We start from the raw sequence: 26,564 nt of genomic DNA, 5'->3' as shown, positions 1-26,564 counted from the left end.
CTCTCTCCATGACCAATAAAATGGGTCTTATGTCGAAGTTCACCAATCCGTGAACATTGCATCAATAACAATAATTTCAATGGGGAGGCAAGGGGAAAAGCTGGCAGTGTGCAGGGAAGGTAGAAACGTGAGGGATTCGCCAACCTGGTTGCGATTACACCCTTTTGTTCAGGCAAAAAGGAGGAACTCGGCAAAAAAAATGACAAGAAATTCAGGGTTTCCGACTTGCTCCAGGGCAAAAAGTGGTCCGGAATGCAGTCGTAAAAAAAACGGTTGGATCCTCCACACCTTCCACAGGCTCTGTGGTGGTAAAGATCCTGTGGCTGCTACTCCAACTGGCCAGTCTAAACTCCAACCATCTAGCGCCCAGCCAACCAAAGAGCACCTGGTAGTTTGGGTACCCAACAGTGTGACGGGAGACTGGAACTACGGAGAAAGCTTCTGCTTTGTGATCCGCCCTTTTATATAGCCCGGTCTCACCCAACCAGATCTGCAGACTTGCCCAACACACACACACACAGCTGTCGAAATGCATCAATCTCTGTGGCTTGCGCTCTAACACACATAAGCCCAACCCACCTCCCCATAGTGTAAAAACCCTTTGCGACCTGTCAGATGGTATTTGCTCATCCAGCCAACAAAGTGGAAAGAGAGAGATTTTTTTTTTTAATAAAGTGTTCATAAGCTTAACAGCACACGTCTAAGGGAACATGCGTGCCAACGCGTTGGATTATGTAACAACGCGTTGGATTATGTAACAACGTTGACCTGCCCTCAGAAATGATATGTGAGAAATATCAGGATTTGCCTTCCAGAACTGACCACTTCTTGTTCATGTTGACTTGGAAGAACAGCATCGGTCACATTAGTGGGTAATTTCGCCTTTATGATTGTGGCGTCATGGAGTTTGTTTTAGTGTTACATAAACTCCTTCCATTTCACTGGGCTAAGAGTTGCAGTTTCTCTTCCAGAAATCTTCCAAACAATTATGAAACCAATGTTGACTTCACCAGAATCTTACGTTTAATTATGTCCATGGCTTCAGGCCAAATTATGGCATTGCTTGACATCCATACTGTTGATGGACAATGACCTCACAACCTTGTAGTAGTATCCAATCATGCCATGCTAGATCAATGTCCTTTTGCGCAATGCTATTTGATGCGTCTATATTTTTGAAGGGTTCCTTCACTACTCAACTATCAAAAATGTGTTACTACAGAGATTCATGGCCAATCACCTTTTGGCCAAGATCACACAGTAGACCAATCCAAAGCTTTCTTTAAATCTGTCAGCAAAGCAGGGGTCCGATAAACAACCTTAAAATAAAGTAATCTGATTGTTGGGTCTCCTTTCAAATAATCCGATGAGGAGATTAAATTAAGTCAATCTTTGGCTTTGAACAGGTTCTCTGTCAACATTCTCAAAGCTAATAAAAGAACAGACCGATATCAATTTATCCAATGTAATTTCATTTACAAATCAGGGACACTTGTTTGGTAAACCAATTTGGGGAATTGTAGCTCTGGAATGTTGAGGTCGAGGTTCGGATTTAGGCTAAATCTATTAAAAATGTGAGTACAGTGAAGAAGACATCCACCCTCGTCAATACATCCTCTCAAATGACATGGGAACATAGCTTTCAGATCAAGCTATAAAATGCCTGCCTAAGAGCTGCTTTCAGACCAGGAAGAGAGGGACAGAGAGGCTATGGAAACACACAAAGGAGATGGGTTGGGGAGAGCGAGCGAGCGAGAGCATCAGCCCTCCAAAAATATCTAATCTCTCTCTCAATTCAATTTAAGAGCTTTATTGGCATGGGAAATATATGTTAACATTGCCAAAGCAAGTGAAGTAGATAAAAAACTAAAAGTGAAATAAACAATACAAATTGACAGTAAACATTACTCACAGAAGTTCCAAAATAATAAAAGACCTTTCAAATGTCTATATACAGTGTTGTAACGATGTGCAAATGGTTAAAGTACAAAAGGGAAAATAAACAAATTTGGGTTGTATTTACAATGGTGTTTGTTATTCAGTTGCCCTTTTCTTATGGCAACAGGTCACAAATATTGCTGCTGTGATGGCACACTGTGGTATTCCGCCCAGTAGATATGGGAGTTTACCAAAATTGGGTTTGTTTTTTAAATCTTTGTTGATCTGTGTAATCTGAGGGAAATATGTGTCTCTAATATGATCATACATTGGGCAGGAGGTTAGGAGGTGCAGCTCAGTTTCCACCTCATATTGTGGGCAGTGTACACAGTCTGTCTTCTCTGGAGAGCCAAGTCTGCCTATGGTGGCCTCTCTCAATAGCAAGGCTATGCTCACTGAGTCTGTACATAGTCAAAGCTTTCTTTAAGTTTGGGTCAGTCACAATGGTCAGGTAATCTGCCACTGTGTACTCTCTGTTTAGGGCCAAATAGCATTCTAGTTTGCTCAGTTTGTCAATTCTTTCCAATGTGTCAAGTAATTATCTTTTTGTTTTCTCATGATTTGGTTGGGTTCAATTGTGTTGCTGTCCTGGGGCTCGGTTTGTGTTTTTGAACAGAGCCCCAGGACCAGCTTGCTTARGGGACTCTTCTCCAGGTTCATCTCTCTGTAGGTGATCTTTGTTATGGAAGGTTTGGGAATCGCTTCCATTTTGGTGGTTGTAGAATTTAACGTCTCTTTTCTGGATTTTGATAAATAGTGGGTATTAGCCTAATTCTGCTTTGCATGCATTATTTGGTGTTTTACGTTGTAAACAGGGGATATTTTTGCAGTATTCAAATCTCTCTCTGACACAGGAGCAGTAAAACTGTCATTAGCCTCATGTTTCTGCTGCACCAGTCTCGTGAGCACATACAGCAAGCCCCCAAACTCACAGCCAATGACAGCCTTCCATAGCTCCTTCCTCCCTCCCATCTTCATGCATCCTCACTCCCTACTGTTCCCATCTAAAACAACTCGGGGGTTTCTCCACTGAGTGATGTGGGCTGATAAATGGTGAGAGCTGGGGGCATCAGCAGCTGAGACGGTGCTACTGTCAGAGCTTCAATCTCTCCTAAGAGCCACCGATCTGACGGCCACCATTTCCGTCACATCTTTGCAGTGTGGCTTGTAAACAAGGCTTCTGGACAATCAAGACCATTAGCACAAGCCATTCGAAGTAAATGGGAACCAACTGGGCTGGCCATAAAAGTGTAAACAGGCCAATTTGAAAGCAGCTTAGAACACCTACCACCCAGATTTGACATGTCAGTGGGAAAGAAGTAGGAAGGGGGGAGTGTGATGACAATCAATCATCAGTTGGCATTGAGACATTGATTACGTTGCTTAATGAATGAATGTAAAGATCACATAATGCTTGACAGCCTTGGTTTCTCAAATGATTGCCTCGCCTGGTTTACCAACTACTTCTCTGATAGAGTTCAGTGTGTCAAATCGGAGGGCCTGTTGTCCGGACCTCTGGCAGTCTCTATGGGGGTGCCACAGGGTTCAATCCTCGGGCCGACTCTCTTCTCTGTATACATCAATGATGTTGCTCTTGCTGCTGGTGATTCTCTGATACACCTCTACGCAGACGACGCCATTCTGTATACTTCTGGCCCCTCTTTGGACATTGTGTTAACTAACCTCCAGACGAGCTTCAATGACATACAACTCTCCTTCCATGGCCTCCAACTGCTCTTAAACGCAAGTAAAACTAAATGCATGCTATTCAACCGATCACTGCCCGCACCTGCTCGCCCGTCTAGCATCACTACTCTGGACGGCTCTGACTTAGAATACGTGGACAACTACAAATACCTAGGTGTCTGGTTAGACTGTAAACTCTCCTTCCAGACTCACATTAAGCATCTCCAATCCAAAATTAAATCTAGAATTGGCTTCCTATATCGCAACAAAGCATCCTTCACTCATGCTGCCAAACATACCCTCGTAAAACTGACCATCCTACCGATCCTCGACTTTGGTGATGTCATCTATAAAATAGCCTCCAACACTCTACTCAACAAACTGGATGCAGTCTATCACAGTGCCATCCGTTTTGTCACCAAAGCCCCATACACTACCCACCATTGCGACCTGTACGCTCTCGTTGGTTGGCCCTCGCTTCATACTCGTCGCCAAACCCACTGGCTACAGGTTATCTACAAGTCTCTGCTAGGTAAAGCCCCGCCTTATCTCAGCTCACTGGTCACCATAGCAGCACCCACTCGTAGCACGCGCTCCAGCAGGTATATCTCACTGGTCACACCTAAAGCCAATTCCTCCTTTGGTCATCTTTCCTTCCAGTTCTCTGCTGCCAATGACTGGAACGAACTGCAAAAATCTCTGATGCTGGAAACACTTATCTCCCTCACTAGCTTTAAGCACCAGCTGTCAGAGCAGCTCACAGATTACTGCACCTGTACATAGCCCATCTATATTTTAGCACAAACAACTACCTCTTCCCCTACTGTATTTATTTATTTATTTAGCTCCTTTGCACCCCATTATTTCTATTTCTACTTTGCACATTCTTCCACTGCAAATCTACCATTCCAGTGTTTTACTTCCTATAATTGTATTTACCTCGCCACCATGGCCTTTTTTTGCCTTTACCTCCCTCATCTCACCTCATTTGCTCACATTGCATATAGACTTATTTTTCTACTGTATTATTGACTGTATGTTTTGTTTATTCCATTTGTAACTCTGTGTTGTTGTATGTGTCGAATTGCTTTGCTTTATCTTGGCCAGGTCGCAGTTGCAAATGAGAACTTGTTCTCAACTAGCCTACCTGGTTAAATAAAGGTGAAAAAAATAAAAATGCTTCTAGGAATCTCACATATCAATACATTATCACCATATCATGCACTCTTGACTCGTGTGGGAGGGGTGGATGGGGGACGTATAGTCTGATCGGCGATACAGCACCAGGAGTTAACATGTGAAAGGTTAGCTATCAGCTAACCCTTCAAGGTATCAGGTTAGTCCGGAAAAAGGTCAAACTATTGCATGACTAGATTGTATAGTTAATGCATACAGTCCATGCATATAGGCCTAGAGGCATTCTAAACAAGACCCAAATATCTACTTTTAACCAATATAGCTAGTACTTGGTGAGAGGTGAACATATAGGCCTTTTGTGCTTTTTCAAAACAACAAAACAGCAAATTCCAATGACAAACACCCACGTGTGAAGTTATGCCAATCCCTGGCATGTAATTAACCGGAAACAGTGTTGCAGAATTTCACATACCATGTCACCCCTCATCCCCCTATATGACCCCTCCCCTCCAGACATGCCACTGCCGTTTTAAATCACCCCATTGTTCTCCTAGCTTTTCCCAGTCAAAGCCCCTATACCACTGCCTCAAACTGGAATGAAGGATCGCTGCTGCCACCTGCCTCTTGCATGTGTGAACAACTACCATTACAGTTACAGTATTTACACATATAGTAGTACTTTTCTCAGTTAAACTAACAAAATGTAGTAAAACCTTATTGATTTACCAAAAAAAATAAAAATGTATTGGTCACATACACATGGTTAGCAGATGTTAATGCAAAAGTAGCAAAATGCTTGTGCTTCTGGTTCAGACAGCACAGTAATATCTAACAATTCATCTATCAAATCCCCAACTACCTAACACACACAAATCTAAAAAAGGGGTGAATGAGAATATGTACATATAAATATATGGATGGGTGATGGCCGAGCGGCAAAGACAAGGTGCCGTAGATATAATAAAATACAGTATATACATATATGAGTAATGTAAGATATGTAAACATTATTCAAGTGGCATTATTTAAAGTGGCATTGTTTAAAGTGACTAATGATCCATTTGTTAATGGAGGATCATGGAACTGTTTTATCCTCAAAGCGGGCAAAGAAGGTGTTTAGTTTGTCTGGAAGCGTAATGTCGGTGTCCGTGACGTGGCTGGTTTTCTTCTTGTAGTCCGTGATTTCCTGTAGACCCTGCCACATAAGTCTCATGTCCCATGCTTTCTGAAGATATTTTACACAAGAGTTAAATAATCTCATGAAATGCAATGCATCAATTCCCATCAAATCGTTACCTAATAAATATAGTGCACAGATCCAGCAGTTTCTCATAAAAATGTACACCATATTTCATAAGCAGTTGAATCAAGATGCTTTCCATTTTAGCAGACATCCAACAAAATGAAAAAAATAAAAATACAATGAATACTTTTAGATAAGTAGTGCTACAGGGCAATTGCTCTCAAAGTTGATAAACGTTTTTTTCCCCCACTAAATTGGTCTTTCGACCAATCACATTAGATCTTTTTAGAGCTGATCTGATTGGTCAAAAGATCAATTGTGGGGAAAGAATTGTGATATTGGGCTTCCTGTCTAAGCAGCCTAAGTGTTTCCATTCCCAATTTAAAACCCACACCTATTAATTCCAAATTATAAGTAAAATTATTTCTTTAACAATCGATTAACTTATCAAGAATATCTATCCAATTGAGCGGTTATACGTTCGAATTACTTAAAAATCGGTTAATAAAAATGTATAAAGTAAACATAACTTTGCCTAGCGGCTCCATCCATATTGTTAACCAACCAAGTCATATTGGGGCGTAAAAAATCTGTTCTCTTTCCCTCCAAATGTAATATAACACAATTCAACAAATGTTCTACACCTCCAGTACGTGCTCTTTTCCATTGTTAGCTAATTAATCATGGAGTCAACCAATTACAAACTATTGGAAATCATTTTTGGACATATTTAAAATATATTTAACAAAAACTAATTGTCGCGCAAAAGTGTCATTTACAAAGCTGTAGTTTGAACTGACCTGCAACTGTGCTCGGATTGAGCTGGTTGAAATGTGCCAAAACTATTGAGGGAGTACAAGCACACGATGTTCACGTATCAAGCTATATAGGAAGCCAGGCCAGCCTATAGATACATGAGGTGGGTGGGGCAATCTGAGCCATGAGCGCACAAGACATTTAAGTGTGCGTACAAGTCGCACAGACCCTTCTGAATAGAATATGATCGCCTAGTGTGATCGATAACACGTATTTCTAGTCGGAGAAAGAATGTTTCTTTATTGGTCATTTGTCCTATACATGAAAGTATCGTATTTCTTTCGTTGACTGAAAATATGTTATTGGGCCAACGCGCAACAGACAGACATTTAGCACACAACTGGTTAGTTTGCGCTCTGCTGTGTAGGCTAGGTACGTAGTTGAACTCTAGTCTAAAGCAGGGATGGGCAACTCCAGTTCTCGGGAGCCTGATTGGTGTTATACTTTTGGCCCCTGGTCTAATGCCATGGTAATGAAAGACAGAAGCTATACATTATTATAAACTGGGTGCTGATTGGCTGACAGCCACGGTATACCAGACCGTATGAAAAAGAAAAGGACAGCCGCACACTCTAGGAGCTCAGATGCAATAATATAATAACCATCGTTTCGACAGACAAGCTGTCTTCATCAGGGTATACCACGGGTATGACAAAACATGTATTTTTACTGCTATAATTATGTTAACCAGTGTATTATGTAACCAGTTTATAATAGCAATATGGCACCTCAGGGGTTTGTGGTATATGGCCAATATACCACGGCTAAGGGCTGTATCCAGGCACTCTGCGTTGTGTCTTAAATACAACTACAATTGCTTAAATAGACCTAAAGAAATGTTGATTGTTCATATCTATTCCTCTTGTCATCACTATCCTAGAACAAATAGCAGAACTCTCAGCAACCCCCATCTTCCTCTTTCCTTTTTGGTTGCTTTACCCTCTCCATAATTTGTTCTCCTTGTGTGAAACTTTCCCACTCCCTCCTCTTCCCAGCTAGTCCCCATTTGGGTAGTTACCCTCAAATAACTGCTAGTAGGCCTATGCTTATAGCTTAACATTTGCCATCCCCTCCCCCTTCGTGCTAGTCACATGAACTCAGCGGAATGTATGAAGTTTGCAGGGTGGAGATGGACAACCATCCCTTGTGGTGTCTCGGTAGTTCAGTTGTTTCATAACACATTTACGGTGGCTCTGTTTCTTTTCAGTTGAACAGGCTGCTTTCACTTTGTTTTCATTCGTTAATTCCCGTTTCTTGTCCATTAACTGCAACCTGACTATAGGGAATTCCATTAGGCCTACACTGTTTGAAAAAGGCGCACCAGTTCAATGTGTGAGACCTGCGCGGTAGAGGACAGCACATTCACTATCCCTTACCCGAATGACGGTGGAGTGTGAAATCCTCATCTGTTCATTTTGATACATGACATACAGGCCAATCTCACATTTAGGTCCAACCCCTCTCGTATAGGCAGCGTCAGGGGCACATGTTTCTATGTTTTGCTTCTCTGCTGACTGTTTGTACAGTCCTCCACTGACTCGGATTTGTACTGTATACTGTACTTTGTAGGCTTGTGTTTTGGATAGGGACACTCACAGGTTTACATCTATTTGCCAGTCATATTGGCCCCCTGGTTTGTGGAGCGAGTGTTGTGTCTGTGTGTGACATCCCACTGTAGGGAGAGGCACATCATACACTCTCCTATTTGGTTGAAAATATAGTCACTTGCCTCACTATTTTTCCTAATTCCCACGTTCTGGTGGAGAGGATATCCTTCTAATTTACCAAAATGTGTTAGGGCCTAGCCATGCTGATGTTGAAAAGTTTGGTAGGCAAATGGTTGGATGTATTTTTTAACCCCCATAAAATGTCTATATATAAACTCTAAGTACAATGTATGTAAATTGAAAACACTAACAGGTCTCTCCTTATGTCAATTCTAAAGTGCTGGCGATAAGAAAGCCATCTGATGGATAGGCAAGCCAATGATTAAAGTCCCTTAATTCTGGTCAGACACTGCCCTCTATTGGGGACTAAAAGGTATCACACTGAGGTGTAACGTCAAATTGAAATCAAGTCAGATTCTACGGTGCATTCGGAAAGTATTCAGACCTCTTCCCCTTTCCTACATTTTGTTACATTACAGCCTTATTCAAAAACACAATACCCAATAATGACAAAGAAAAAACAGGTTTGAGAAATTTTAGCAAATGTATAACGAATAAAAAAGAGATTTACCTTATTTACATAAATATTCAAACCCTTTGCTATGAGACTCAAAATTGAGCTCAGGTGCATCCTGTTTCCATTGATCATCCTTGAGATGTTCCTACAACTTGATTGGAGTCCACCTGTGGTAAATTCAATTGATTGGACATGATTTGGAAAGGCACACACCTGTCTATTTAAGGTCCCACAGTTGACAGTGCATGTCACAGCAAAAACCAAGCCATGAGGTCAAAGGAATTGTCCGTAGCGCTCCAAGACAGGATTGTATCGAGGCACAGATCTGCTGAAAGGTACCAAAAAATGTCTGCAGCGTTGGAGGTACCCAAGAACACAGTGGCCTCCATCATTCTTAAATGGAAGAAGTTTGGAACCACCAAGACTCTTCCTAGAGATGTCCGCCTGTCCAAACTGAGCAATCCGGGGAGAAGGGCCTTGGTCAGGGAGGTGACAAAGAACCTGATGGTCACTCTGACAGATCTCCAGAGTTCCTCTGTGGAGATGGGAGAACCTTCCAGAAGGACAACCATCTCTGCAGCACTCCACTAATCTGGCCTTTATGGTAGAGTGGCCAGACGGAAGGCACATTGCAGCCCGCTTTGAGTTTGCCAAAAGGTACCTAAAGGACTCTCAGACCATGAGAAACAAGATTATCTGGGCTGATGAAACCAAGATTGAATTCTTTGGCCTGAACGCCAAATGTCACGTCTGGAGGAAACCTGGCACCATCCCTACGGTGAATCATGGTGTGGCAGGGACTGGGAGACCAGTCAGGATCGAGGGAAAGATGAACGGAGCAAAGTACAGAGATCCTTGATGAAAACCTTTTCCAAAGCGCTCAGGACCTCAGACTGTGGCGACGTTTCACCTTCCAACAGGGCGACGACCCTAAGCACACAGCCAAGACAACGCAGGAGTGGCTTCGGGACAAGTTTCTGAATGTCCTTGAGTGGCCCAGCCAAAGGCCGAACATGAACCCAATCGAACATCTCCGGAGACCTGAAAATAGCTGTGCAGCAACGCTCCCCATCCAACATGATAGAGCTTGAGGATCTGCAGAGAAGAATGGGAAAAACTCGCCAAATACAGGTGTGCCAAGCTTGTAGCGTCATACCCAAGAAGACTCTAGGCTGTAATCGCTGCTAAGGTACTTCAACAAAGTACTGAGTAAAAGGTCTGAATAATTATGTAAATTAGATTTCAGTTTTTAAAAATATATACATGTCTAAAAATCTGTTTTTGCTTTGTCATTATGGGTATTGTGTACATTGATGGGGAAAAAACAATGTAATCCATTTTAGAATAAGGCTGTAATGTAACTGTGGAAAGTCAAGTGGTCTGAATACTTTCCTAATGAACTGTATACCCCTCAGCCATGCATGACATTTATGGACAAAGGGATGGATTGGTGGTAGAAAAATTACAACACAGAACTGCCACATAGCAGAGACAACATACTTTTGCAGATGCTCTAGAGGGGGAAATGGTAGGTAATGCATTTTTATGGCAGCATAGAGAAATGGCCTCGGATTTTAATAGTATCCACTTTCATCCCATGTATTTTTCTCACAGGAAGGAGCACCAGCTGAGCAGGCCTGGGGTCCCCCATCTACAGATTGAGAGGAAGCAGTTGATGTCCCTGCCCAATAAGCTAGTGAAAGGTCTAGAAAACATGTGGATCTGTGCACAAGCTAGCATGTCAACAACTAACAAAGAATGTTTGATAATCATATGTAACTAAATCAAACAAAAACAGCCTTTTTATCATTTTATTCAAGAACATTTAAATTTCATAGGAGTCACAATAGCTCTTTCCACTGTTTTTACAGAACAATTTAATAAAATAAACAATAGAACAAATGATTAAGTTCACATTATTAATTTTTTTGTGGTGATTTTGTGTGTTGACCTAATACAAGTTAGTGATTACTTTCAAACTGTCTTATGTCTCCTGAATGAGAAGAGCTGATGTTGAGTCAAAACATTTGGCAAGTAATTAATATTAAAAAACTAAAAAGGAGTGGCAAAAACCCTATTCCTCTTAAAACATTTTAGAAACACACTTTAGCTGCCTTTAATGTTTGGATTTATGTAGGAAAATAACATTCAGCAGTTAAAAACAGGTTTAGAAGTTTTTTTTTACTTTTTTTTTTTTTTTTTTACTTGGACAGGATATGGACGGTATTCATTTAAACAAGGCATAAAAATGGTAATGAACATGAGAACCCCTTGGAACAGCTTCATTACCTCAAATGTAAGCCCACAATGAACTATAAATGATATCTTTTAATATAAAAAAACTTGGTAAAAAATACTTATTTTAAACTGTACAGTCACCAAGTACACAGAATGATCACAACTTCAAACAGTTCTTCATTTGGCGTCTCCAGCGGCCTCAACTTTCGCCTAGAAATGAAGAATGGACTTATTTCAGACATACAAAAAAAGAGAAGTTTATATGCAATGAATAACCCTGGGGAAATAGTCAACTTTGTTATATTCAAAAGAATAGAAAATAAGAAACCAACTATTTATGTATATTGAAGTGCATCTAACCCTGTAGGCCTACTGTATTGTTGCAGTGAAAATAATCTATTTTCTAGAGACCAGTTATTTTGTGCAACTCAATTCAATTACATGCACTAACTTATGCCAGAAGGGCAAGAAGCAAATAAATTACATAGAAGCCTAACACTATAATAACAGTGTAATATCAATTTCCACAGAACTGCTTGGTTAATATCATTCCACAATTCACACATAATTGAGTTGACTGCCCATCAAATATATAATGCATGTATGTACAGGTGGGCTGAATGAATCACATCCCCTAAGAGGTTGAATCCCCATCAAGGGGCAGTGCTGTTTGTTTCTGGTAAGGGTAACTGATGGATTGCAGACAAAGTCATGTACAGCCTAAAGTGAAACCAAATCTAAACCCTAAGGGGTGGGGGGAAGAATCACATTGAATAGAGATAGCAAACAGATCTTTTCAGGAAACAAACCTCAGCCTTGGCATCACCGTTCTCAGCGGCCTTCTTTCCTTTGACTGCCTTCTGAAGAAGAAAAAACACATTAGCCACTGGTGACTACTGAAAGAGTAAGTGTATTCTCTCCCCTCTCACTTCCTTCAAGATGTTATGTATCTTGTCAAATGCTCAGCAGTGCCAAATACTCGAGATTCTTTTTATGAGGCTTTCCCTCATGTGGCTGTTAAAAAAATATACCAGGACAACTTCTGAATTGATGCCAAAGGTCATGAATCAATAACGCTTAGGCTAAGGGTTAACACAACCGCTAATAAACTCTAGATGCAAAAACAGCACATTGAAGAACTCCAACAAGTTTAACTTTATTAATAAAAGACAGATGAAACAAATACTTAACATACTTTGGGTGCTGCCGCTTTTTTGGGTTTGGCCGCCGGTTTTGGCACAGGTCTCTGCCAAAAGATAAGACGGTAATAAGGGTAAGTAACACATGAGTTTGCAATACAAAGAAATGTACAGATCCTAAAGTAGCCTATTTCAATGGTAATACTTACAGATGACAAACGCGCGGAACGTCTTGCAGGCTAAAGAAAGAAACACATTTTACATATCTAACCATGACTCAACTACTACTATAACGACCCCACTTTAACAAACTACAACTTTTAAAGCATAAGGAATCCTTCATAAATAATGATTGCATAGATGTATCGACAAATTATCATTCATAAGCAAATGTCATGCTTTATAAAGGGTTTCAAACGAGTAATGCCACATTTGACAAAGCACCAACCTTTTATATCACCCTTTATGTATAAAATTGTGTTTACAAATTATCTGTGAAGCATTTATGTAGACCAAATTTCTCAAGACTTTATGAACATCCTATACAGCATTTGTAAGCTGTAGGTAAGTTAAAGTGTAAAAATTAGAAACAAATACACTAGTTAACAGTTTAGATTTAACATTGTGAATACTTGTATGCATACCTCATCGCCCTTGGTAGCACTCTGAAAGCAGAAGAAAAATGTTTAGAAACTGTGGAAATGGAATTCCTAAAGCACATTTTAAATACGTTGAATAATAAATAAATTCAGCTAATGTATCAGACAGTACTGCATATGCCTGGGTAGTAGAGCATAGGTCATTTTCAAAAAGTAAGGTAACTGGAGCGGATGTTATGTCCATTGTTGCCCTCTCTTATTCTATGTAGGCCCTTTGATCAAAATGAAGCATCACATCCCCAGAGAACATGCTGGGCTTTTGTATAATATAAATTTTGCATAACGGATTATATACACCACAGTGAGCGACTTAGCCACACATTTTTGATGACATACATTTCCACTGTTCTTGGCTACCTCTTACTTCGAAGAAATTCCCGCGCATATTCAAATTCAAATCTGTCCTGTCACAACAGTCGGGCGCGCTTGGCACTTCCTTTGTTTTGCGTCAATTCGCGCTCGACAGCCGTCAACAAGATGAAGTTCGCGCTCAATAAATTTACCTATCAACATTATTTCGACGAAGTTAAAGCGGCAAAAGATGCAGTGATGTGTGTTTTTTTTATTTTTTATATATAACTTTGAGGTTAAACGATAAACCCAATAGAAAAGGTAATTGAAAAGCACATATGCTGTTTGTGCATTCACAAAGATGCTAGCTAATGTTGGCTATGCAAAGATGGCAGCCTGACGTTGAAATTAGCAGGGCTGGGGAAAATGACTGAAGTTAACGTTAACAACTCTAGATAATGTTTGTTAAAAAAAATGCATTAGCAAGGAATTAGTATTTACTGGTAAAGTAGCGGATTCATAAGATTGCATTTAAGCGTTGCGTCGGGTGCAAATGATTGAAAAACGACCAAGCATCTTTTCCCACCAATTTTTGTGGCTCACCGATTCAAGCCTGCCTCAAACATGACTAGAAAACTAGACACCGAGAAGCTCGCAGGCAGCACATTGAACTAGATAAATCAATAGTTAAATCGTTATATGTATGAAATACAGCAGTTGAGCCCCGCGAGCTTCTTCACAACTTTCAAGAAACACCTAGCGTGTGATGCACAAATCGTACTTAGCTTGAGTGGATGAACTCGTCATAGGTATGCTCAACGTAGGACGAATAACCTTAATAAATATGGTTAATATCTTTACACTTTATTTCTTATGTAATTGTCCTTTTTTTATACGGTTTATTTGATATATTGATGCCTGCGTTGAGAGGATGACCCATTTTGCCGCCATTTCTAAACGACGACATACAGTACTGATGGAGACCAAATGCAATTTTAAAACGGAAAGATGCAAGCAAAAAAATACAAATATATTTGTTAGCCGGAATATTAAGCATTCCTTACCTTTCTTTTAGGCATATTGATGATTGTTCGGAAATTGCAACACAATTCCAAATATTTTTTTTAAAAATTGAAGTTGTTGGGTATCTCACTAAGCTCTTCTAGCCACGTTAGCAATGCAACAATGGTGAATGTAAAATAATGACCGAATGTAAAATATAAGATAGAAACCGGTTTGAACCAGTTTTTATATTTTGAAGTCAGACATTGGATGAAAACAAATCACGTGTTTGTGGGCGTCTCCATGTTCTTAAAGAGAGAGTGCATGAAAAATACCACCGCTGTAACAAGGTGGCGTGGTTTCTGCAGGATCTACAGACTGCAGCAAAGACAGTACAGTATGAAGACATGGAGAAACTGCTTCTCCAATAAAAATCCGCGATCACGCTTGTAGGCGACCGCGGGTAGCTAAACTCAGGCGCCGAAACACGTAATCGGGTCTAAGGTTCGTCTCGCGCCGAACTGCGCATTTGCAGGCCATCAAATCAAAGGTACCCCTTCCTTTCAGTTGTTTTTGACGGAAATGAAAACGTGTCAGTTGGTCAATTTCACGAAGTTAGAGTAATAATATTTTCAACTACTTAATACATTGGGTTGTATCTACATTTCGAGAAAATTCACAACCAAGGAAGAATGTTTCACTTCTGTCATTGACTTCTTTAACCCCAAACCCCGGCCTTGTCTGCTTGATCTGCTTCGCAAGCGTTCCCGGCAGTCTCGCGATGTTGCGCCTCTGAGTTTAGAAACTTTATGCCTGCAGTGTACATCACCCCGTCAATGATCCAAGATACAATATAAAAAGTTACCTATGTTACAAATCATCCATTTGGATGTACAATTTGTTATGAATATAAGTAGCATAATGTACATTAAACTAAATGAACATAATCACGTTTATTCTGCAAGATAAAGAAACCTGGTAAAAAAATATCGTTTTCATGTTCTACATGTCAAATATGGGCATCCATGACCATAAAAGTTATTGCACAATGACATTCATTGAAAATTTTACTTGACCAGTCCAGCACACATACACTATATTGTAATGAAACAACAGGGAGCAGGTCTCGAACCCTCGACCTTCTAGCCATCTGGCAGTCGGACCAACGAATCTGGGTTTGGCAGATGCCAGGAGTACGCTACCAGCCCCAAAAGATCGTGCCAACTGTAAAGTTTGGAGAAATAGTTTTTCATGGTTCGGGCTAGGCCCCTTAGTTCCAGTGAAGTGAAATCTTAACGCTACAGCATATGACATTCTAAACAAGTCTGTGCTTCCAACTTTGTGGCAACAGTTTGGGGGAAGCCTCTTTCCTGTTTCAGCATGACAATGCCCCCGTGCACAAAGCGGAGGTCCATACAGAAATGGTTTGTCGAGATCAGTGTGGAATAACTTGACTGGACAAAGCCCTGACCTTAACCCCATTGAACGCCGACTGCAAGCCAGGCCTAATCGCCCAACATCAGTACCCGAGTTCACTATTGCTCTTGTGGCTGAATGGAAGCAAATCCCCGCAGCAATGTTCCTACATCTAGTGTAGTAGGTAGGTAGGTTAGTCTAGTAGGTAGGTAGGTAGGTCTAGTAGGTTCATGCTCTACAACATTCGCAGAGTACGACCCTGCCTCACGCAGGAAGCGGCGCAGGTCCTAATCCAGGCACTTGTCATCTCCCGTCTGGATTACTGCAACTCGCTGTTGGCTGGGCTCCCTGCCTGTGCCATTAAACCCCTACAACTCATCCAGAACGCCGCAGCCCGTCTGGTGTTCAACTTTCCCAAGTTCTCTCACGTCACCCCGCTCCTCCGCTCTCTCCACTGGCTTCCAGTTGAAGCTCGCATCCGCTACAAGACCATGGTGCTTGCCTACGGAGCTGTGAGGGGAACGGCACCTCCGTACCTTCAGGCTCTGATCAGGCCCTACACCCAAACAAGGGCACTGCGTTCATCCACCTCTGGCCTGCTCGCCTCCCTACCTCTGAGGAAGTACAGTTCCCGCTCAGCCCAGTCAAAATTGTTCGCTGCTCTGGCACCCCAATGGTGGAACAAACTCCCTCACGACGCCAGGTCAGCAGAGTCAATCACCACCTTCCGGAGACACCTGAAACCCCACCTCTTTAAGGAATACCTAGGATAGGATAAAGTAATCCTTCTAACCCCCCCCCCCTTAAAAGAGTTAGATGCACTATTGTAAAGTGGTTGTTCCACTGGATATCATAAGGTGAATGCACCAATTTGTAAGTCGCTCTGGATAAGAGCGTCTGCTAAATGACTTAAATGTAATGTAAATGTAGTGGAAATCCTTCCCAGAAGAGTGGAAGCTGTTATTGCAGCAACGTTGGGGACCAACCCCATATTAATGCCCATGAGTTTGGAATGAGATGTTCAACGATCAGGTGTCCACATACTTTTGGTCGTGTAGTGTAGCTGGTGCTGTGGTAAATGGTGGTCTCCGATGTGTATCTTCTCTGGGAGTGAGTACTCCAATTCCATTGTGAATATCAATCCAAAGCGAATATCTATGGAATGCATTTGACGGACAGATTTTACAGAACAACTTATAGAATCATCAGCTCTTTACCAGACTTATCTTTTTATTAGACTTTGATCAGACTTAGAATACACACATAAATATCCCACATACAGCCCCATAGGGGTAAAATCACTCATACAAAATAAGAAGTTTCAAACCACTCAGCCCTTTAGGGAAGAGATGGAGAGATGGGATTGCTCCCCCAATTCAAGATGGGGAGCATTTTGTTCCCCTCATCCCCTCTTTATGCCAGAGCCGCTTGGCTGGTTAAGTCAGTAAGGAAGGAGTCTCTCTTGTGCTGGAGTGCACCAAGGAAGTCCTGAACCCGTTCCTCTCGGCTGGCAGTGTAGTTGAGCAGTGCTTCCTGTCTCCTCTGGGCATCCAGGGGCTTTCCATTGCCGTGGTGCTGTAGGAGGTCTGCTACACAGGCCCGGTCTGCCTCATGCTGCTGTAGGGCCTGTCCCTCTCTGTGTTGATCTCTGGCTTTCTACAACATACATAGGGATCAGTCATTCAAGCAGATCACAGTGTTCCACACAACACAGTAGTTTACTACAGGTATTCAGATGATCCTGCTAATGAATTCTCGCTCAATGCTGGAAATACAACTTGAAATAATGTGCCAAACATTTGTGGCAAAAGTGCACACACGTTTAAAGGTTGGGTAAATATCGTACGGTGGAATGTATGTGGGGGATGAATGAAGGAAAGCGAGAGAGTTCATACCTGAAGAGGTCTGTGATTGAGCTGATACTGCAGAATGGCATCACACAGATTCCAGAAGGAGTACTCTGGCCACAGGACTGACTGGAACACTAAGCAGGAGTGGGACGTCTACAGGATAGCACAGACCAAAAAAAGATTACATTTCTGCCTGCAACATTCTATAAACATTGCACCCCACTGAATAAACCCCATGGGTAACACCAGACAGCCTACATTTACAAAGAACAAGTCATGAGGTAGTGGGAGAGGCAGCTAAACCATAGGCTCAATTGTCTGTCACTGAAGTCACTGAACAGGAAGTAGGTCTTGTCCTTACCAAAGAGGCTAATGTCATTAGCATTCAACATCACGCTGGAAACAGCTAGTAAGGAGTGTCCTTTGTCCTTACCTGCCACAGCAGGAAGTCACTGAGTCGCACCTCTCCAGACGTGCGAATGAGCAGATCAGGATTGGGGGAGTTACTGCTGTACAGACAATGACCCAGCAGGGCCTCCGACACATCACTGGACACAACAACCAAGACAATATTTATTTTATTTCACCTTTATTTAACCAGGTAGGCCAGTTGAGAACAAGTTCTCATTTACAGCTGCGACCTGGCCAAGATAAAGCAAAGCAGTGCGACAAAAAACAACACAGAGTTACACGTGGGATAAACAAAAGTACAGTCAATAACACAATAGAAAACTATATACAGTGTGTGCAAATGGAGTAAGGAGGTAAGGCAATAAATAGGCCATAGTAGCGAAGTAATTACAATTTGGAAAATTAACACTGGAGTGATAGATGTGCAGATGATGATGTGCAAGTAGAAATACTGGTGTGCAGAAGAACAAAAAAAAGTAAATAAAAACAATATGGGGATGAGGTAGGTAGTTGGACGGGCTATTTACAGATTTGGCTGTGTACAGCTGCAGCGATCGGTAAGCTGCTCAGATAGCTCATGCTTAAAGTTAGTGAGAGAGATATAAGTCTCCAACTTCAGCGATTTTTGCAATTCGTTCCAGTCATTGGCAGCAGAGAACTGTAAGGAAAGGCGGCCAAAGGGGGTGTTGGCTTTGGGGATGACCCGTGAGATATACCTGTTGGAGCGCATGCTACGGGTGGGTGTTGCTATGGTGACCAGTGAGCTGAGATAAGGCGGAGCTTTACCTAGCAAAGACTTATAGATGACCTGGAGCCAGTGGGTTTGTGGCGACGAATATGTAGCGAGGGCCAGCCAATGAGAGCATACAGGTCGCAGTGGTGGGTGGTATATGGAGCTTTGGTTTGATTTAATTTTGGATTGGAGATGCTTAATGTGAGTCTGGATGGAGAGTTTACAGTCTAACCAGACACCTAGGTATTTATAGTTGTCCACGTATTCTAAGTCAGAGCCGTCCAGAGTAGTGATGCTGGACGGGCGTGCAGGTGCGGGCAGTGATCGGTTGAAGAGCATGCATTTAGTTTTACTAGCATTTAAGAGCAGTTGGAGGCCACGGAAGGAGTGTTGTATGGCATTGAAGCTCATTTGGAGGTTTGTTAACACATCTGTCCAAAGAAGGGCCAGATGTATACAGAATGGTGTCGTCTGCGTAGAGGTGGATCAAGGATTCACCCGCAGCAAGAGCGACATCGTTGATATATACAGATAAAAGAGTCGGCCCGAGAATTGAACGCTGTGGTACCCCCATAGAGACTGGCAGAGGTCCAGACAACAGGCCCTCCGATTTGACACACTGAACTCTATCTGAGAAGTAGTTGGTGATCCAGGCGATGCATTAATTTGAGAAACAATAGAAACGTGCAGAAAACAACTCTAGATCTCTGATAATGCAAATTGAACAATTTTATTTGAGAGGGCCATGAATGCACTCTTATGTAATATTAATCTTTTGAATCTCTGTTGAAGTAGTTTACCTGGATTTGATAAGTCCTTGCTCCACGCCCCAAGCCATCTCTCTGACAGCATTAGCGATTTCATGTCTTGAGGTGTAGGCAAAGCACACGTTCAGAAAGCATCTGTTGGCAAAAGTGTTATTAAATTAGTTATTACAGCTATAAGAAGCCACTCGAGAAGACATCTTAGATGACTGAACAGAAGCCCATGTGTTGTTTTATGCATAGAGAAATTGCATTGCATTATAAACAACTGCAGTCCAGCATCTGCAATAAACCTTGGTGCATTTGTCAAAACGGCAATGTTTTTCAGGTGGCTGCACACAAGCTCACAGCCAGGAGCAGCAGGATGATGAGGTGGCGATGCCTACTTGTTATGAGTCCTGGTGGCCACCACAGCCCGGGCTATGTGCTGCTGCAGGTCCAGAGGCAGTAGAGTCAGGTCTCCCAACACCCGAATGCATACCCCATGCTTCTCCAGATTCTCTCTGGATTGGAAGAGAGCAGACATGACCAAGTCAGGGTAGCTTTTGCCCCTGGAAATACCAGTCGGTCTATAGGTTAATTTGCATAATTTAGTGGAATTAAATTGGTGTGTATTTTCGTTAGTTGTTGGATTAATAAAATACATGAGGACTATCACATGCACACAGCATAAGGATGCTATTTTGAGAGGGATGTCTCCTGCAGCTACTCAGCTGGTTGGTGTATTTATAAGCCCATTCATTGCACAACAATTCTAAATTCATTCCCGTGTCAAATATATATATATATATTTCTCAATTTATAAGTGAAGCGCGTCTCCCATTCAGCATTTAAGTGCAGGCAAAAGGATATCAGCGCTTCAACATGTAAGCGGGAGGCAGTACGCATTTTGAAAACATACTTCAAGTGTTTGAACCGCGCACAACTGGCCCAGCATCGTCCGCGTTTGGCCGTCATTGTAAATAAGAATGTGTACTTAACTGACTTGCCTAGTTAAATCAAGGTAACAAAATAAATATAAATAAAAGATTGCTGCAATGTAGCCTATAGGCAAAATCCGACCATTGAAACGTGGACGCAATTATTTTACAAATACTTAATTGACAGCGCGCGATTTTCAAGTTTGGGGAAGCTTACAATTTATGCAAACATTTCTACCAATTCTGATTTTCATATGCGCATTTTCGTGAAACAGTTTCATTTCAATAATAACGTTTTCGTTAATCAAAATCAGTCACGTGGTTAAATCATACAAATCTGAGTTAAAATTCGACTAATACGAGAGCACCATTCTCTGCAATATGGACACATTGATGATCCATTGGCGGCTAAAGAAATGAGCGCATTGAACTCATCGCCTATAACTTACAAAATAAAACATACAATATGATACATTCATGTTCTTTCAAATCAAATTAATCTCTCAACTCAGCCTCCCTTTCTATCTTCTTGACTTGAGCCATTGTAAAGTGCAACATTTGTATCAAATCAATCAACCTTGTCTGGCCTGAAGATTTCGCTAGTGAACTTGCAACATCTTAGCCAATTCCAGGCCCGTTTCCAGGCGCTAGTGAGCTCGGCCCAGACAGCTGTTTTTGCCTAAGGGAAAAGTGTTCAGTTATTTTATGAAGTTTCCACTGGATATATGGGGCTCATCAGATGATTATATTTTACTCTTTCACACCGACGCTTGGTGATTATCGAGGGGGAGATTGTAGGAAAGATTGATCAAATAGCCTACTGTGAGGAACTATATTTTTAATAGTAATCATTATCATTCGCAATGGATGTTAAAAAAACGACTTCGTTGACTTTCCTGTATTTCCGTACTTGTATGCGTTCATTTACAGGACAAAGAAACCAGACACATGCTCATCGCTCACATGGAGCAAACAAAAGAACATAAAAAAAAATTTTTTACTCAGAAATTATGTTCACGAAATGAACCAAAGCATGTTTCTCACAAGTGTGTAGCAGCTTGTGAACTCCGCAAATCGCGTTTCCACTTCGAGAATGAGAACGGTAAATGACTAATTAATACATGCAGTAACAGAAATGTATGTAACCACATGACAGTGATTAACGGTATATTTACTACTAGTGACATACACAGCTTATACAAAACATTATGAACACCTGCTCTTTCCATGACAGACTGACCAAGTGAATCCAGATTAAAGTTATTATCCCTTATTGATGTCACTTGTTAAATCCACTTCAATCAGTGTAGATGAAGGGGATGAGACAGGTTAAAGAATGATTTTTTTTGCAACTCAATATTAGGAAGGTGATCCTAATGTTTGGTGTTCTCAGTGTACACATATGTAATGGGCAATTGATCAAAATAAACAATCAAAGGGCAAACAATTCACACAATAAATGCTTAAGAATTTACGTGAGACAGCGGAGCCATTCTAGTAAGAGACTCCTTTATCTTCGACAAATACCCCACCCATTCTTCATGTCTCAACATTTTAAATTATACCCAAGACACTTTATCTTGACACATATTTTAAATGCTATTCACTGACAACCGCAACTCAATAATCAGCTAAGCCTAATCCAACACGCGCTGCCCAAATTGCAAATAGGCATAGGCCTACTAGCTTGTGATTTGAAACAATCCACAGCAATTTTTTAAAGAAGATAACGATCCTCAATTTCTCTGTGGCTAAGTCATGCTTTCTGGTGAAGTATTTTGAATGATTTTATGAATTTCTGTATAGACAGGAGTAGTTCTAACATTTTGGCACACTTGGAACCACTCTCATAAGCTGCGCTGTTTAGAATGGTGTTTTCTTGCGAATTCCATTTTGGCAAATGTTTCAAAATTACGTTTTATTGGCTGCTTCATTACAGGAGTTGCATGTCTTGTTAAGATGAATGATCATAATCTAAATGTGATTTCTGTTATTCTGAGTACCATGGGTGGATTCCCTAATGGTTTACGCACCCAATGCATATGGATCCGGTAAATTTCTCAAATGGCCGGTAAATTTAAATTTTCCGTTGTCTGGCCCAAGTGAAACCCTGGGCCAAGTGAATTACTGAAACATCCTCCTTGTCGAGTTTTTAATTAAAGTGTCTGTAAAACATCTGCCTGGAGCCCTTTTAGATTTTCTGTGGAAAGATAACCCATCATTTAGCAGGTAGCTATGCTGCTTTCTCTCCCACTCGCTGGGACTCCCACACCTATGCATCTTTAATGGAAGCACTCTGGCTCCTCTGTTCTGACACTCACTGTTCTTCTAGCAGTCTGATGAACTTCTGCTTGGCCAGCTCCATCAGGCCGTCCACCTCGTCTTTAGACCGCTTGAAGTTCTCGATGCTGAAGGCGTACACGGTGACCTCATGGATGCTCAGGTTCAGGCACCAGCGTAGTGTCTAAAAAGGAAGGAGCCACCAAGGTTGATCATCAGTAAAGCCAACATTAGAGTAGTATGTATTTCTAATGTATTTGGTGACAGCCCTATACAAATACATGTTATGATGGTAAATGGTGAAGAATATGGGTGAAGTGCAGTTACCTACTTTTCTAAGACAATGTGAAAGCTCATGCAAAAGGGAAAGTATGAATGAGAACAACTATGATAGAAAGAACAATGACATGACACCGATGTCTCCTGGGAACCTCACCTCTGCCAGTTTGTCAAAACCCTGTGTGTGTCCCTCTTGACGCTCCACCTGACGCTTGCGGGCGTAGCGCCGGTTGCCATCCATGATAAAGGCCACATGTTTGGGCATCGGGCCAGCCTGGGAGAGACCAAGGAGGGGTGGATGGATTCCATACAGATAGAACCATATTACATATCATAAAAATGTGGTTGTGATTCATTAATTCAAATATCCTCAGAAGGGATGCATTTGCAAATAGATAACCATACCTTCAGTATGTTGGCTGAGAGCTTCTCAATGAAGTTCAATTCACCTTCCCTTATCCACGACATATTGAAAAACTCTGGACACCCCTGTGGAGATACATCATAGATGCATGCATTACATCTTATTACATACATTAGAGATACATATAAACAGATCCCTATAAACAAGCAATTTATGAACACGGTTAGCCGTTAGGCTTGTTTGACAAATTCAGCAGTCCCTGGTTTGTATAGCCGTGGGCTGCATTAGACACAGTAGTGAGGGGTATGTAGCATAGTTACACATAGAGCAAGGCCTAGTTCAGTGGGGTGCTTCAACAAACGTAACGGCAGTGCATTCATTGACAGTTAGTAGGATAAGGTCTTCAGAGGCCACTACTTTCTGGTCTTGAGCTGTGCTACAGGGGCCTTTTACCACATACCAGATGTACAGGGAGGTCTGAAATTATTGACACCCTTGAGAAAGATGAGCAGAACTGACTGTATAAAATAAATAATTGAGCTATATTGTATGCTCCAAAACAATTATATAATTTTATACTGATACAATTGCTCAGAGAAAGAGATTTAGTTTAACAAGTAATTTTTTTTTTCTCAAAAAAGGTAGGGGTCAAAATGGTTGACACCCCAGTTTTGAATACCTTTCAATACCTCAACTTGCGGGGATAATGGCACGGAGCCCTTTTCGGAGAACACATTGGGAGGGATCTTAGACCATTCCTCCATACAGAATCCTTCCAGATCCTTGATATCCTTTGTCTGTGCATATGGACTGCCCTCTTCAATAGAGCCCCACAGTGGAGGTGTCATAATACCCATAAAACCAAGCGGTCAAACAGGGAAATGATTCTGAGAAAAACGATTGGAACCATTTCAATGTTTGACCGCTAGGGTTTTGGTTATTATGACTCATACTGTGATACTCTATTCAAACCACAGGTTTTCAAATGGGGTTTAAGTCCAGACTGAGATGGCCATTGCAAAATATAGATTCTCTGGTCAATTAACCATTTCTTTGTGGATTTTGAAGTGTGGTTGGGATTATTGTCTTGCTGGAAGATTCACTTGCAGCCAAGTTTTAACCTCCTGGCAGAGGCAACCAGGATTTGGGCTAAAATGTCCTGGTACTTGGTAAAGTTCAAGATGCTGTTGACCTTAACAGGGAAGCAAAATAGCCCCATAACATCAAAGATCCACCACCATATTTTACCGTAGTGTGTTATTTTCTGCTCATGCATTCTCATTTAGACACCAAATCCACCACTAGTGTGTGTGACCAAAGAGCTCTGTTTTCATGTCACCCAACAAATGTAAAATCCTGGAGTTTGCTAAACAGCACTGGCATTTGGATTGGAACCGGTGCATTGGTCTGATGACATGAAAATAGAGCTATTTGGTCACGCACCCACCAGTGGTGGGTTTGGCGTAATGTTGTCACGGTACCAGAATTTTGAACTAGGTTTTTGCTCCAACCTTAATCTAGCGTACCTGATTCTAATAATTAGCTGGTTGATAAGCTGAATCAGGTTACTTACAACTGGTGTTGGACTGAAAACCTACAGGACAGTAGCTCTCCAGGAACAGGGTTGGAGAGCCCTGCATTAATGGATCAATGATAGTCATACAATCAATTTGACTTTGTTTTTACCAATCTAACTACATAACCATAATCATTTATTTGAATTGTAAATCACTATTGATAAACTGGGTAAATCAAGATGTAGTCTAGGCCTATTCACAATACAGGTGAATGCATATTCAATAGGAGTGTGTGCATGCATTGAGTTATTGAGGGTTAAGGTTAGGTTAAAGGGTTAGGGTTTGCTAAACGGGTTAAGGTTAGGCTTAGCTAACATGCAAAGTAGTTAAGTAATAAGTAGTTGCTAAAGTTGTCCATGATGAGATTCGAACACCCATCCACCTCAACCAACCACCCTACTTTTGTTTTTTTCTATCTTATGTAACCATACCAAACATATCATACTATTTGAGTGTCTCGGATTTACATCTAGTCTATGAGACCAGTCTGAGCTACTGGTATCTTCTTGCATTGTAAAGTGTTGTAGCCTGTAATGAACATTGTTTTGCTAACAGTTGCAATATCTCTACATGCCATGTTGCATTATTCAAGTGTGTTAACTTTTGTGCACCATAAGTGTGGAGCTAACATGATGCAGCCAAGACTCCCAGTGAGTGCAGTGGTTCCTCAGGACAGGCTAGAGTTAGCAATGGCAATGAGTAAGTGAAGCAGGGACGATGCTGCTGTGCTGATAGACAGACATAGACTTGATCCTCTCTCAATCAGTAGATGACGTGACACAATTTATATAAGTACCGAAAAAAAAATCATGTTCTAGTTTTAAAAAAGTACTGACGTTTCGGTTTACCGTGCAACACTAGTTTGGCGTCAATAAGAATACATCCGCAGTAAATAACCCCATACCTACTTGTAAAATATGTTGGTAGACATTTCTTTCTCTGAGCAATTGTATTCGTATAATATAACTTACAAAACATGTTGAGCATACAATTGCTCAGTATTTAAATTATTTATTTTATAGTCATTTCTGCTGATCTTTATGGGTGTTAATGATTTCGGACTCCACTGTATCTGATTAGTTCTGATACATACGCCACTAGTCTACATGCATGCATGAATAAACGGGATATATTAACCAAATCATATTCTGATAACTAGCTATATGATTATGCATCTCTGATTCATGTGGATCAGGTCTTGGATAGCTAGATAACGTTATCATAGCTACTGTAGCTAGCTAGCTAACACAAACCGGACAGGGAGCGATAACCAATGATGAACACTGTTTGAAATGTACAAAGCAATTGCACTTTCACCAAAATGGTCGATTTCATTCATATTGTTGAAAGAGATCATGAATTATCAATATTATGAGCCGTATTTTAACATATTTCACATACCTTCCAACTCACAGTTTAAGATGACGTCCCGTTCCTTATTCGATGGAGTGACGTAATCAAAAGACCGACCACTTCCGGCTGGAACTGTTTGTACAGATTTCTCTGCATGTGGATTGACAGGAACCTTGTTCAGGTAAATTGGTGTTTTGGGGTTCGAATAGAATATTTAAACATTTACTGGATAGGTTTCAAATTGGACTCAGTGCTATCCGGGATCTTGGGACGTCCCGACTCCC

At 41.2% G+C, this 26,564-nt stretch overlaps 1 protein-coding gene and 2 long non-coding RNA genes across 4 annotated transcripts in view; all 3 read right to left on the bottom strand.

Annotated features, from left to right (window-relative positions):
* The window catches only part of LOC139023713 (uncharacterized), a 12,999-nt gene extending 6,088 nt beyond the window's left edge, over positions 1-6,911 (bottom strand). Inside the window, exon 1 of the long non-coding RNA XR_011474850.1 lies at positions 6,805-6,911. This is a non-coding gene — a long non-coding RNA (uncharacterized lncRNA). The remainder of the gene's footprint in view (positions 1-6,804) is intronic.
* Positions 6,912-10,801: 3,890 nt separating this feature from the next.
* On the bottom strand, positions 10,802-15,104 carry LOC111959153 (uncharacterized). Its single transcript, XR_002876621.2, has 6 exons — positions 14,396-15,104; positions 13,026-13,046; positions 12,591-12,620; positions 12,438-12,488; positions 12,052-12,102; positions 10,802-11,452 (listed from the first exon to the last, which is right to left on the bottom strand). It is a non-coding gene; the product is annotated as an uncharacterized lncRNA (long non-coding RNA).
* Positions 15,105-16,956: 1,852 nt separating this feature from the next.
* On the bottom strand, positions 16,957-26,433 carry dhdds (dehydrodolichyl diphosphate synthase). Of its 2 annotated transcripts, none has more exons than XM_023980607.2 (9): positions 26,329-26,433; positions 23,392-23,475; positions 23,144-23,260; positions 22,749-22,891; positions 19,894-20,010; positions 19,544-19,645; positions 18,033-18,147; positions 17,645-17,752; positions 16,957-17,405 (listed from the first exon to the last, which is right to left on the bottom strand). In XM_023980607.2, the coding sequence occupies exons 2-9, from the start codon at positions 23,452-23,454 to the stop codon at positions 17,163-17,165; spliced, it is 1,008 nt and encodes a 335-aa protein (XP_023836375.1). In that variant the 5' UTR covers positions 23,455-23,475; positions 26,329-26,433; the 3' UTR covers positions 16,957-17,162. The 2 variants fall into 2 exon arrangements, with proteins under 2 accessions (XP_023836375.1, XP_023836376.1); XM_023980608.2 differs by having other exon boundaries at positions 26,341-26,423.
* Positions 26,434-26,564: the final 131 nt, after the last annotated feature.

Source organism: Salvelinus sp. IW2-2015, linkage group LG35, assembly GCF_002910315.2.
Source record: "Salvelinus sp. IW2-2015 linkage group LG35, ASM291031v2, whole genome shotgun sequence".
Taxonomy (NCBI): Eukaryota; Metazoa; Chordata; class Actinopteri; order Salmoniformes; family Salmonidae; genus Salvelinus; species Salvelinus sp. IW2-2015.
The sequence above is the reverse complement of the archived record's forward strand: the minus strand, read 5'-3'. Positions and strand labels throughout refer to the sequence as shown.

Coding starts and splice junctions, on each gene's coding strand:
- dhdds (XM_023980607.2), bottom strand. CDS start 23,454: ATGTCGTGGATAAGGGAAGGTGAATTGAACTTCATTGAGAAGCTCTCA. Junction 23,261..23,391: donor TCTCAGCCAACATACTGAAG/GTATGGTTATCT, acceptor GGTCTCTCCCAG/GCTGGCCCGATGCCCAAACA. Junction 17,406..17,644: donor TCAATCACAGACCTCTTCAG/GTATGAACTCTC, acceptor TGTATGTTGTAG/AAAGCCAGAGATCAACACAG.